The sequence below is a fragment of the Felis catus genome, chromosome B1 (assembly GCF_018350175.1).
Source record: "Felis catus isolate Fca126 chromosome B1, F.catus_Fca126_mat1.0, whole genome shotgun sequence".
Taxonomy (NCBI): Eukaryota; Metazoa; Chordata; class Mammalia; order Carnivora; family Felidae; genus Felis; species Felis catus.
The window spans coordinates 41,027,568-41,041,465 of NC_058371.1; the positions used below are offsets into that span (position 1 = coordinate 41,027,568).

Sequence of the window (13,898 nt, forward strand, 5' to 3'; positions counted from 1 at the left end):
TCAAGGCTCTGATGTAGAGTTTTAGATACCTTCCATTCTCCCATCATGAGATACCTGTCTTATGTCTCATTATTCCAGTATTTCCGCCTACTGCCTCTGCTAGTTTGAGCAACGCCAACAGAACTCACCTGTTAAGGATTAATGTGCTACCACTCCCAGATGGGATATTTGTATTTTTAATAGGAATCTCCTGATACTGACTGCGGGGACTCTGGTGCTAACGTGAGCAGCTGTGTCTTTTCCGTGAACATTCGCTGGTCCTGGATGCCCTGACACACAGGGAGAGTGGGGGTTTTGGAGACCCATGGTGGAGCTGTAGAGGTGTTTGGGGAGAAGTCACACCTTCAGGGGCCAAGTGCCTCCATCATGGTGGCAAGGGTCTTTTTTTATTAGCTAAAGTCTGCAGTGGCTCTGGGGCATCCCCTGAAAGGGAACATGCTAGAACAGAGTTGACTGAAACAGGAGACAGGAAGGAATGGGACAAGAGGGAGGGGTTGCGGGTGGGCAAGGAGGAAGAGAGAAAGAGAACACAAAAGTAGGGCATGGGGAGTGCTGATTGACTAACATCATTTTCCATATGGAGCCAAGATCTGCTCATCACCAGAAGTGAAATGAGTTCCATCATATTGTCAGAATTATTTGTGGTTCTAAGTAGTGCTCTTTGAAGTCAGCTTTTGCCAAAAAGTACTCAGGCATCCAAGTGCAAGGATCGGAAGACAGGATGTGCAAGAATGCAAAGTAAAACCTGAGCTAGGCAGCTTTCTCTCAAAGCTCACCAGGTACAGCGTAAACTTTCTGTGGTTGGTGAGAGATCTGCTTCCGTGGACGGATGATTGGGCATGGACAGTGTTGGTTCTTTTATTTTGTTTTTCCCCTACAATTGAACTGTCAGACCAGCTTTGGCCACATTTGAAATGGCAAGGTGGCCATGGGGCTATTTTACTACTGATTCTGATGTCGAACTCTTCTAGCTGGGTGACTGGCAGTATTTAGTTCTCAGAAGACCTCATTTCAGAGTTTGTTATTCTACCAAATATGTGTCTATCCTTACAAATGTCTAGGATGTACTGGTGTTGCCTCTTTGCCTTTACTGATTGCTGCCATGAAAATTAGCTGCATTGGGGGTTGAAGCTATATCACTTCAAGGAAGTGATTGCCTAAAGCCTGGCCAAGATCTAAACTTCAAGTAAGGTCACCCACTGGCTCTGTGAGAGTGTCTCCACACTTAATATGGATATGAATCTGGGGAGTGGTGGTCTCGCTCTTGCCCTGTTGTTCTGTCATCTGATGCTTCTATAGAAAAGTGCCCGGAGAGGCTGGGCCAGCCCCGCTCAGGGCCACCCCTTTTCTTCCCTTCTGGCTCTTCACACATCTCTTCACAGGGAAGGGGTGTCTGGAACAGAATGCATAGTCTCCTAACCACACTCTTCCTGCCTCTCTGCTCTTTACAGAATGGGCTGAACGGCTTGCACCTGGCCTCTAAAGAAGGCCATGTGAAGATGGTGGTTGAACTTCTGCACAAAGAAATCATTCTAGAAACGACAACCAAGGTACGTCTCTTAGGGAACGGGGAGCTTTTCATTGATAATTAAAATGTTCAGGTCCCTCGTGTATCATTCCAGACCCTGACATGGAAACCAGCCCTTTGTGAGAGAAAGCCAAGTGTGTTTCTGAATTTCTCTTGTGTTTCCAATCACTTCCTAGTTCTCTGAGTCCCCAAAGTCACCTGAAAGGCAGAGGACCCTGTTTCCACAAAAGTCAGTGGGCTTTTACTTTATTTTCATCATTAGGTTATAAATCTAGAAAGAGAACCCTTTTCGCTATGGCTTTATGTTTTCTTAGGGTCCTTGACTTGAGTGCAGGGTCTGAGAGCTCTAGCAGTTCTACAGTCAGGTGCCTTGGGTCCGGCTCCCAGCGGACGCAATGCACTCCGTATCTGAACAAGTTAGTTGGTGAGAACTCTCCATTTCCTCATCTGTAAAATGGGGACTGTAATACTTGGTTTCAGGATTCGTATGAAAACGAACTGAGATCGTGCGTGTCAAATGCCTGGCGCGAAGGAAGGAATTGGTAAATGTCGGTGACCGTGTTGCTATTGAGGCGTAGAGAAGAGAGCCAGACCCCTCTCATTTATCCTTCCCCAGTGAGTCTTCCTTGGTCAGCCGCACACTTACCTCCTCTCCTTACCAATTACCTTGAACAGCCTTCTCTTCTCCGAGGAGGCATTTGGCCAAGGCTGACGTCACACCTCCCACGCCAGCATGCTCTTCCCATAGCCATAGATTAGAAGTGCCAGTGACTTAAGTCCAGAAACCACAGTCATGAAATTATGCATCTGTAGGTTGTAAAATCAATTTTAATTCTTACATACATCCGCCTTGTTTATTTATTGAACAAGGTGTTGCCAGCATTTCAAAACAAAACTAAACCAAAAAACTCACCTCTCTCTACTAACTTGAGCACAGCGTTCTCTTCTCTTCCTTCCTGGTTACTTCCCATGGTTTTCCTCTTGGCTCTGTCTCTCCGGCCTCTTTCTTTTCGTTTGCTGTTTATTCAGCATGGTCTTATACCCAGCCTCGATTTCAGTTCTGTGCTGCAAACATTGGGCCTCCTCTCCAGCGGAGAACCAGAAGAACAATAAGTAGAGATATAATATGTAGTTGTGAAGTGCATTACCAAAATATTATGAAGGGACAATCATCCCTTGAGGTAAAATTCTGTAATTTTCATGTCACTTCCCGAAGGTGAAAAGATCTTGCTGGTAAAATAGACTGAGTTGCTCTTTCTGAATGTATGTGGGGCATTTTTTTCCCCTAACCCCATGACGAGTACCAGTGGTTTCCACCCTTCTTTGTGGATGAAGGGGATGCAATTATTTTTCCTTCTTGTGCTCTCACATACCTGGCTGCAAGCAGTGCGCCATCTGACAGGCTCCGTGTGGGCTGGGGTGGCTTTTCTTCCCCTGGCGCGTCCTCAAGAGCTGTGCAAACATGACGCTTCAGCATTTTTGCGCTCTCCGCATTTCCCCCTTTGATTGTTATTTTGTAAGCGAATGCTTGGTGTGTCTTTGTTATTTATAGACGTTTTATAAGCCAGCGTGGTTCCTGAATGCTGTACAGAGGGAGGAAAAAAGGTGAAGCAGAAACCGTGGGCTGAGCAACAGTCATAGCAGATTGGGGAATTATAATGGGTCTTGCGAGCATGAGAAAGATTAAAAAAAGAAAAGAGTAAAAAGCCAAAACCAGTAGAGTTTCCTAAATGTGCTTAAATGTTTTTAAAGCACAAAACAAAAGCATCTGTCCCCATCCTCCCTTCTCTGCCTCTTAGAGGCCTGTGATCAGCATCAATGCAGGTAGTGAGGGAGAAAGCCCTAATCTCTCTGCTTGCATCTACCGGGCTCCTGCTTCAATGAAGCCCCCTCCCCCTGCTTCCAGGAGCTCTAGGACTCCCTGCAAATTGGAGAAGGTGGGTCTTTGTGGATCAGATGTAGCTAAGAAATTTTTCTTGCTTCTTCCAGGCCATGTTCTTTCATGCAGAGGGAGGGGTAGAAAAAATAGAGGCCCCAGCTCCTTGCCCTGTGCCCCTGACCCAAGGCCAGAGGCCTTGAAGTTCGCAGCGTGTGCACGTGTGTCTAGGTGTGTGTGTTGGGGGGAGCGGTCTGGCTACCAGGGTCTCCCCTTTGCTCTTACCCCTCACCAGTGCTGCCCTCAGCCCAGATGCAGAAGGTGGCTTGGGCCAGGATCCACAGCCAGGGTTCCGCATGGGTCCAGCTGCCCCCCAATGCATTTCTATGGGGGAGAGCTCTGATGGAGTGTGATTTCGAGCAGAAAGAGGCAGATGGAAAGAAACAGTTGACGTTGCTTCTTGAGGTCAAGGAGCCCGAGTCTCAATCATCTCTGTACTCCCGTGCCGGGGCTGGTGCCTGACACACGTGTGCTCAGTGTGTAACAAACAAACGCATGAATGGGCACAGCACACTTGCTTCTAAATAGGGAGACTTGGAGTTCTGAGTCCTGATTTCTAGAGAAGGTTCTGTTGCCAACAGCCATGTTCCACTTAGTACAGTGAGTGAGTCGGACCCAGGTGCCAAGGCCTCTAAATGTAAGCTCTTTGGACTTCTATGAAAAATGATTAATTAGCCTCTATACATTCATTTCTGGCACTTATTCTCTGATGGATACTGGAGGAAGAACCCTTTTGTTTATCAGATGGGACTTCAGGAGAAATCAAAAAGACAACTTGGGAGGCAAGAAGCAGGTTACTCCTGCCTGATACGGGCCACACTTTGGAAACAGAGACCTGAACCCCCTGAAGCCCCCAGGAGCTTTCAGTGGGGCTTCCTCACCCACCTGTGGGTGCTTGGGACAGTGGTGGCTGGGGGGCCCAGAGCTCGGTGCCCGTGCTGCTCAGTTCCGCCTGGGTGAGGACACTTTTCTCCCAGTGACAGATGGCCCCAGTGCATAGATGGAGTTTGAAGTCCTGACTTGTTGGGGCTTGAGTTGTCTGAGATGGATTAGCAAGTGTTTCTGTAGTTTAGGTAAATTATATACCATATGAACTGCAAAAATACTGAGTTCATTTGAGGTCTGTGCTCCTTAAGTAGCAGGGGGGACAGATGGGCCCACATGGGTCCTGTTTTCTCCCACCTGCCCTATTTGACTGAAGCTGGCAGGTGGGGCCTGTCCTGCCTGCCACTCACTGAGCTGGGGGGCCAGTGGGGTCACGTAGGTAAGTCAGAGAATGTGCCTGTGTTCCAGCCCCAGGATATCCGGGAGGCAGGAAGGAGCCTGGCAGGAAGGCCGGCATCCTGAACAGAAGAAGCCTGCTAGACCTGAACCCCATCTAGCAATTGTTAAATACCTGGAATGAATCTGGACAAAGAAACCTCAGTATTCCAGTCACCTCCTCACAACCTGCCTGGTTTCTTAGTCCCTATTAAGGGTTTTAGCTTTGAAAAAGTTTACTTTACAATTTTTTTAATGTTTATTTTTATTGAGAGAGAGAGAGACAGAACACGAGCAGGGCCAGGGCAGAGAGAGAGGGAGACAGAGAATCTGAAGCAGGCTCCAGGCTCTGAGCTGTCAGCACAGAGCCCGACACGGGGCTCAAACTCACGAACCCTAAGATCATGACTTGGGCCAAAGTCGGATGCTTAACCGACTGAGCCATCCAGGTGCCCAAAAAAGTTGACTTTAAAACAATTGTGTACTATTCTCTCTCGCTTTTGTCTCCTCTCTAATCTGGAGAAGCCCTGGCTCATATGTATTTTACTGATTAATATGTCAAATAGTCTTTTTTTGTTTTTGTTTTTTTGTAGTAAGAATTCATTCCTATTTATTTTCCCCCTTTTAATTCCATATTCTTCTTCCCTTCCCTAGATGCATTATATACTTCATTTTATTACCCCCCCCCCCTTTACATACTGCTACCCTTAAATCTCTTTGCCTCTCCTCCCTCCGTCCCCAGGTTAAGGGTGCTGAGTCCACAGGTCCTGCTGGCCTCCTTCCCCAGAGCTCCAGGCCTCACGGCAGGGGGCTCTGTGTCATCCTGCAGAGTTACAGCTGGATGTGAGGAGCTGGAAGTCTGAGGAGGCCGGCTCGCCTGGCAAATCTGTCAGTGTGTGTCCTGAGGAATGCTGACGGGTCTGTCAGCTGATGACAGAATGCTACGTCTGCATGCAGCAGATTAGGTGTTGAGAAGTGGTTTTTTTATCCGTTAGCGTGAGGTGTTTTTTTTTTTTTGTTTTTTGTTTTTGTTTTTGGAGAGCAAGAATTTTCCTCCTTGGGCTTTCAGTACCATTTCAAGGTGTATAATGGGTCAGGCACACTCATGTGTGTTGTCTACCCATTTTGGGTCTAAAGAAAGCCCACTGTCCCCCACCCCAACCAGCACCCTTGTTAGTATACCTTTAACAGCGACTTTACCTTTGATGGTCACAATATTGTTGGCAGCCTGGTGGGAAATCTCTGCTTCCTCTCCCCATGTGTTTCAGAAAGGGAACACAGCTCTGCACATCGCCGCCCTCGCAGGTCAGGATGAGGTGGTCCGGGAGCTGGTCAACTATGGCGCCAATGTCAACGCCCAGTCGCAGGTGATGGCTCTCTCCCGGGTCCTGGGCCAGAGGGCATTGCCCTTCTTTTCCACCTGTATTTCTATTATGTAGTGGGTGCACTGAATAGCTTAATCGGCAATGTGTCTCTAAGCAATAACAAAGGCATCCCTTACTATTTGTTCATGCTTCTGTTATGCATTCTAAGCACGATGTGGTTGATCATGTGGACCCCATCTCTGTTCAGTGAAACCAGCCAAATAATATATCTAGCTATGGCTCCTTTGGGGAGAGAGACTGTGTTTAGGGGTGGGTAGGACATGGGACATAGGGGGTTCACAAAGAAGGGAGTGAAAATAGAGGGGGAGTGTGTTTGTAAGAGGCTGACTTCCATAGAGTGTCAACCCCCAGTTTGGTGCCCTTTTGTAATAAATTCCGCTAAGCCATTTCTTTTTATTTTTTTTAAATTTTTTAAATGTTTGTTTGTTTGTTTATTTTAAAAACATTTTTATTTTTTATTTTTGAGAGACAGAGACAGACAGAGCATGAGTGGGATGGGGCAGAGAGAGAGGAAGACACAGGATGGGAAGCATGCTCCAGGCTCTGAGCTGTCAGCACAGAGCCTGGCGCAGGGCTTGAACTCGGGAACCTCGAGATCATGACCTGAGCGGAAGTCGGACACTTAGCCTACTGAGCCACCCAGGCACCCCATAAATGTTTATTTATTTTTGAGAGAGAGAGAGAGACAGACAGACAGAACATGAGCAGGGTGTGGGCAGAGAGAGAGGGAGACACAGAATCTGAAGCAGGCTCCAGGCTCCAAGCTGTCAGCACAGAGCCTGATGTGGGGCTTGAATCAAGGACCGTGATATCATGACCTGAGCCGAGGTCGGTTGCTTGACTAAGTGAGCCACCCAGGCTCAATGCCCCCCTTCCCACCAACTAAGTCGTTTCAAAGTGTCCGTGAGTTTTTACAACAGGAGATACTGGTGGGGACATGGCCCTGTGAGCTAGCTGAAAATACAATGAAGAGAGAGTTGTCCTCCAGTTATGAGGATTTTGCCCCAGTTTTAGCATGTCTCCCTAATTTTGTGGGTAAATTCTAATGATGTTTTCTCTTGGTTTACAGAAAGGCTTTACACCTTTGTACATGGCAGCACAAGAGAATCACTTGGAAGTGGTTAAGTTTTTACTGGAAAATGGAGCTAATCAGAATGTAGCCACAGAAGTAAGTACCTTGGGCAAATGGCCTCACTGTGGGACATCTCCAGAGACAGGATGTTGCCGGGGGCGTGCATTCCTCGGACAAGGCTTAAGATGCTTCCTCAGTCACGATCCGCGTAAAGTGTCACAGAGTGCTCTCTGCCTTCTGATCACTGCACTCATCCTGGGTGCCATCGGGCTCTTCAAGGGAATGAGGGACAAAGTCATGGGTCTTGAGGAATGCCCAGACACATACCAGAGAAATGACATCAGAGTCAAGCTTGTCCTTCCCACATTAAGCACCACTGAAGGCTGGACCTTAATGAGAAAGGATCCTGCCATAAACCATGAGTCATTTCAGCTCTGATCCTGAGTTTTGTCATTGATGAAGTGATGAAATTGAACTAGATAGAGCCAACAATTACATGACTTTGTTCTCATTCTGCTTTGCCAGTCCACAGGGTCCTGTGCCCCTTAGCACACAACTGAGGGGATTAATGACAGTAGCTCACAATCAAATCCTCAGTGCCTGGCATAGTTTCTAGCATTTGGTAGGTGTTAATAATACTCATGAAATGAATAAATGAGTGATCTTCTGCCATGTTGAAGGCACTGGCCTGGCACCAGTGGATCGGGTGACAGAAAGGGTAGGCAGAGAAACAGAGGGCAGTGAAAAGCCCTCGGAGCATGCAGTGAGACTGGGAGCGAGTTACAAAGGAAAATTAGTGGCTGTAGGCTCTGTGGGATTACGGAGAAAGAAAGTGGGGCCAAGAAAGGCTTTAGGGACCAGGTGGCATTTAAACTGAGCTTGACAGATGAAGAGGGCTTTGAGTTGTAAGAAAGTCGTTTCAGGCTGAGGGCCCGTCATGAGCAAGAGCCCTGAGGTGTGAAAGCATGGGTCCTGGCTTGAGGACAGCAAGTGGTCAGATACGGTCAGAGCAAATGCATCTTTCCTCCTTTCCTTTGGCCAGGACGGCTTCACTCCTCTAGCCGTGGCTCTGCAGCAGGGCCATGAGAACGTGGTGGCACACCTCATCAACTACGGGACAAAGGGCAAGGTGCGCCTCCCTGCCCTGCACATCGCAGCCCGTAATGATGACACCCGGACAGCTGCGGTGCTTCTGCAGAATGACCCCAACCCGGACGTGCTTTCCAAGGTGAGGGCAGCCAGGCCCAGGAGGACCAGGAGAATTCTAGCACCTGGACCACGGAGCCGTATGGGTTACAGAGGCACTGTTAACTCCCAACAGCTCCCCAAGAATGAGCCGAGGCCAGAGGTGGTACCAGCCATGCACACTGAACACCAGCTCCCACAGGGCCTTCAGATTCCTGCTGGGACCCGTAGGAGCTACAGTGGACAGCCTCACTTTAAACCCCTGGTGAACACCAGGAGAGATGTGCTTGGTGTGGAGCAGGAATGGTTCTTGTTGCTCTAGGTCATCCAGAGGAGTCTCCAGGGCAGCTTGGGTCTCTGGCCGGAGTGAAACTTGGCAATCTAGTGGGTGGTGTTCTAGAATTATACCCCTCTTTTCCTGGTTGGCCCCTAGTGGAGGAAGGGAAGTGTCCACACATGGGGAGATGAGGACTGGGAGGGCTCCCCAGGGGCCTGGACAGCTAGCTGTCTGATGTTTTGAGGCACTACTGATCCACTATCTGTAAGTTTGGGCTGTTAATTACTTCTCTTGCAGTGGGAGTAGATTGCACTGAGCTATTCACATGGTCCCTCCAGCCCACGGTCACTGAGTTTTGTCTGAAAACTGCTGACCGGATTAGGCATGGTCTCAGGTTATAGGACAGAATAATGACAATGACCCGGAAGGGGTCCAAGGGCCGCCTTTGGCCAGCAGCTGAGTCACAACACCCCTTTAGAGGGCTGAAACAATCTTTAGAACTCAGATCATGGACCCCAGAGCACTTTTCATTCATTCATTCAAATCTCTTTGTAAATAACCATTCACGTGAGTGGGCCCTGCAGAGTTGCAGGTCATGCTAGTGCATGGTTTGTCCATGTGAACCACAGTACAAAGAACGTGGGTCCCTCAGAGGTAGGACCTAGCTTTGAATATGACTTGCCAGAAAGCATTCCTTGATCCCTTCAGCAAATGTTCTCATCAGTCAAAATCTTTCCACATCGGGTCCTCTGGCCCTGCCAACATTTCCAGAATCCCTGTGCTGATTCTGAGATGGAAAATGACAGTGCGAGGCTTGTGACAAGTTGTTTCCCCCTCTGTCGTGCTTCAGACGGGATTCACCCCCCTCCACATCGCAGCTCACTACGAGAACCTCAACGTGGCCCAGTTACTCCTCAACAGGGGCGCCAGTGTCAACTTCACGCCACAGGTAAGGTGTTCCGGCAGACCCCGCACTCAGGCCAGGGGTTTGTTTGGGCTTGTCTGGCCTCTGGGCTTCTGCCTCTCGCTTTGACGCCATGGATTTCCTCCTTATGGCACAAGTGACCATGGGTGGGACCACCTGGTGTTTATTGAGGCTGCTCATTGATGGGTTTCTTTTTTTTTAATGTTTATTTATTTATTTTTGAGAGAGAAAGAGAGGCAGAGAGGGGGAGAGACAGAGGATCCCAAGCAAGCTCCCCACTGTCAGCATGGGGCCCATTGCGGGGCTTGATCTCACAAACTGTGAGATCAGGACCTGAGCCGAAATCCAGAGTCGGACGCTTAACCCACTGAGTCACCCAGGTGCCCCTCATGGATGGGTTTCTGAGCACCTGCATATCAGTTTCTGTTTGCCCATTCTTGAGGTGGCAAGCCTGGAGGGCAGGGCTTTCTTCCAATCTGTTACAATGACTCTGGGAGACATAGCTCAGTCAGATTGGTGAGATTAACCACCATGCTGTCACATCCTCATAGATTTTGAAACCTTTCTTAGGTGAGAAATGGACTAATGGTAGGCTTAGCATGGCCTCTTATGTTGCTGCCGCTGTCGGGCTGAGGCTGGGATCCAGGGGGAGTGGGGAGCATAGCAGCGGCATTAGAGGGGGAGGTGCCAAACCCTCACTGGTTCCTGTTCCTCCCTTCCAGAACGGCATCACGCCACTGCACATCGCCTCCCGCAGGGGGAACGTGATCATGGTGCGGCTCCTGCTAGACCGCGGGGCCCAGATAGAAACAAGGACCAAGGTGGGTGCCAGCGAGCTCCGTGGCAAGGCCCAGGGATGGAGTTCTGCCTTCCAGAGTCACAGCTGGAGTGGTGGCTCTCAGGGACCAGCTAGTGATGGGCCTCCAGCATCCTGGACTAGCTCGCAGTGGGAGCCAGGATGCAGCAGGAGACATAGTGAGATGTGCTGAAGTTGAGGTGGTCTTTCAGGAAGCATCCCCGCTTCTGTGGCTGCAGTGATACTGCGGGCAGTTTTCCCTCCGGTGGCTCTGATAGGTGCCTTTGGGGCTTTCTCTTTTGGACCCTGTCTTTTAAAGGATGAATTGACACCTCTCCACTGTGCAGCTCGGAATGGGCACGTGCGAATCTCAGAGATCCTGCTGGACCACGGGGCACCCATCCAAGCTAAAACCAAGGTTTGTGCTTCCCTGCTTCCCTCCCATGAGGAACATCTTTTCCCCAGGGATCCAGATCAGGGGGACCCAGGATCAAATCCCACCTCTGAAAAACAGAGATGCTAATACTACTCGCAGAACCAGTGATGTGTGATGTGTACCCTGATGCCTGTCACACAGGAGACACTCAGTATAGCTCTAATTATTTTTTTAATGTTTATTTGATTTTATTTTTGAGAGAGAAAGCATGAGCCAGGGAGGGGCAGAGGGGAAAAGACAGAGGGAATCCCAAGCACGCTCCACATCACCAGCACAGAGCCCGATGTGGGGGTGGAACTCACAACTGTTGAGATCATAACCTGAGCCGAAATCAAGAATCGGACGCTTAAGTGACTGAGCCACCCAGGAGCCCCAGTATAGCTCTAACTATTATCTATTTCAGGCACGGCAAACTTTTTCCCTAAAGGGCCAGATAGACTTTGCAAGCCATGGTCTCTGTTGCAATGATTCCACTCCGCCATTGTTGTAGGAAAGCAGCCATGGATAATATGCAAACTAGCAGTCATGTTCCAATAAAACTTTATTTACAAAGACAGGCAGCAGACCAGATTTGACCCACGGACTGTCATTTGCCTGCTACAGCTCTAGATTAACCCTTGTGTCTTTTATCTTGGCTCCAAGAAAAGACAGACTCTAAGCACCCCAAGAAGTCTTTAGAGCCAGACTGAAGTGAAGTTAAAAAAGAAAACAGAATAGCTCCTCTCAAGGTCCACGAAGGGCCAGAGCAAAGGCCCCTCCTTCAGCTCTTGAGTCTTCTTGGGGCTAAAGCTGTCAGACCGCCTCGTACTGCTTATACCTCCCCTAGGCCTTCTGCCCACTTCGTTGGGGTGAATTTGGAAGGGTGTCAGAATAGAACAAGGGAGAAACCAGGCCCATTCACAGCCTCCCCAGAGGTCTTGTGTGGGCAGTTGCAGATAGCCCATAACCATGAAAGCCGTCCGTTCCGTGACAGATCATCATGGGAGTCTTTCTACACAGCTACCTGTAATTTGGGTCATGACCCACAACACCAAGCTGGCTTTGTGTGTGTACGTGTGTGTATTGGTCGGGGGCTGGGGGTGAGGCAGGATGTATCCTCTCCTAAACCAGTTTATTTCTCGTTTAAACCTCCATCCACGGCTGAGTTGCTGTGTGACTTTGAGTGTGTCCCTTAGTCTGTCTCTGCCTCTGTTTCCTCATCTGTAGAGCTCTACCCGTCTCTAGAGTCGTTGGGATGATCACATGAGATAATATAAAAGTAAAAATCCTCGGGTAAGTGAAGGTAGAACTGCTACCACCGATTCTGTTGTCAGATCAGGAAATTCTCAGCGTTTTCCCACAGGGGTCTTGTGTTTAAACTTACATAAAGGTTCCTAAGTTGGTAATGATTTTATATTACCCAGATTATGAGGATGGGGCTTAAAAAGGCAGTCATGAAAATTCTTCACTGAGAACTTCTGACTCTTCAACTGGGAAATAAGTTAGGACCTCCGTAAAACTCACTAAGTGGCAACGAGCTGTGTTGGTTTGCTGTCACAAAGTGCCACACGCTAGGTGGCCTGAACAACAGAGGCCCATCGCCTGACAGTTCTGGAAGCTGGAAATCTGAGATCAGTGTCAGCAGGGCTGGTACCTTTGGGAGCTGTGAAGGGGAATCTGTTCCAGGCCTGTCTCCTGGCTTCCCGTGGTTGCTCACAGTCTTTGACATTCCTTGGCTTGTAGATGCATCGCCCTGACCTCTGCCTTCAGAGGCATTCTCTCACTGTGTGAGGGGCCGTGTGCAAATTTCCCCCTTTTAGGAGGACACCAGTCATACTGGATCAGGGCCCACACTAACGACCTTATCTTAACTAACTACATCTGCAATGACCCAATTTCCAAATAAGATCATGTTCTGAGCTCCTGGGGTTAGGACTTCAACATATGGATTTTTCTTTTCTTTTCTTTTCTTTTCTTTTCTTTTCTTTTCTTTTCTTTTCTTTTCTTTTCTTTTTCTTTTCTTTTCTTTTCTTTCTTTCTTTCTTTCTTTCTTTCTTTCTTTCTTTCTTTCTTTCTCTCTTTCTCTCTTTCTCTCTTTCTCTCTTTCTCTCTTTCTTTCAGTTTATTTGTTTTGAGAGAGAGAGAGAGAGAGAGAGAGAGAGAGAGAGAATCCCAAGCCGATTCCACGCTCAGCATAGGGCCCAACACAGAACTCAATCTCACAAATGTGATATCATGAACTGAGCTGAAATCAAGAGTTGGCCATTCAACCAACTGAGCCACCCTGGCGCCACCAACATGTGGATTTTGAGGTGACACAGGGCAACCTAGTACACAAATACAAGCTGTCCTGCAGCCTGATTGTGTATCTCCCTTGCTGAAAATCCTCTTCTTAGAACTCACATCCCAGCTCCTGAGCTCATGGATTGTCATGATCCAGCTCCTGCCTGCCCCCCACCCAGCTCCAAGCCCCCATCACACTTTGTCCTCCTTTGGGATTTAACTGCATTGAGCTCCCTGAGTTCCCCAAGGATGGCTGCCTCTGTGGTATAGCTCACACTGCTCCCTTCACTGGCGGATTCTTCCCCTTTTGTCTTCCTGGCCAAGTCCTAGCTCAGGACCACCTCCTCCTGAAAGCCGTCTCTCCCCATCCTCCCTGCTGTGGACCTCTGTGCTTTGATCTTGCCTTTCCTGATGTTACCACACTGAACAGCAACAATGTATCTGTTTCCACTCTTTTACCTGACAGACTATAAGCTTCTTTAGGCCAGGGATTATGTCTGTTCTCTTTTGTTTCCTTGTCACTTAACCCATACCTGGTGCTCATTGATCGCTTAATAAATATTTGTTGAATTAATCTGTGAGTGAATGAGTGAAGAGACTCCTCTGTCTTTAATGTTTTTTAAAATAGATTGCCACCTAAGAAACCATGAGAGTCCTTAACAAAGTTTTTTAAGTGATACAGGTTTGTTAGGGGCAAAGAACAGAGGGATTTAGATGTGAGTTCCATGTTTGGCTCACTCATTCATTCATTCATTCATAACCACGTGAATTAAGGATCACTATGTGTGTTACATGCATATATGAGGATTGTGGGGCATATGAGAGATATGAAGCAT

The 13,898-nt window shown here is 48.4% G+C and overlaps 1 protein-coding gene across 20 annotated transcripts in view; it reads left to right on the plus strand.

The window, feature by feature from the left end:
* The window catches only part of ANK1 (ankyrin 1), a 219,115-nt gene that overhangs the window by 138,310 nt on the left and 66,907 nt on the right, over nt 1–13,898 (plus strand). For all 20 annotated transcript variants that reach the window (XM_045055491.1, XM_045055497.1, XM_023252571.2 and 17 more), the window contains exons 3-9: nt 1,452–1,550; nt 5,993–6,091; nt 7,179–7,277; nt 8,224–8,409; nt 9,494–9,592; nt 10,291–10,389; nt 10,684–10,782. In XM_045055491.1, coding sequence (XP_044911426.1) covers nt 1,452–1,550; nt 5,993–6,091; nt 7,179–7,277; nt 8,224–8,409; nt 9,494–9,592; nt 10,291–10,389; nt 10,684–10,782 — 780 coding nt within the window. The remainder of the gene's footprint in view (nt 1–1,451; nt 1,551–5,992; nt 6,092–7,178; nt 7,278–8,223; nt 8,410–9,493; nt 9,593–10,290; nt 10,390–10,683; nt 10,783–13,898) is intronic.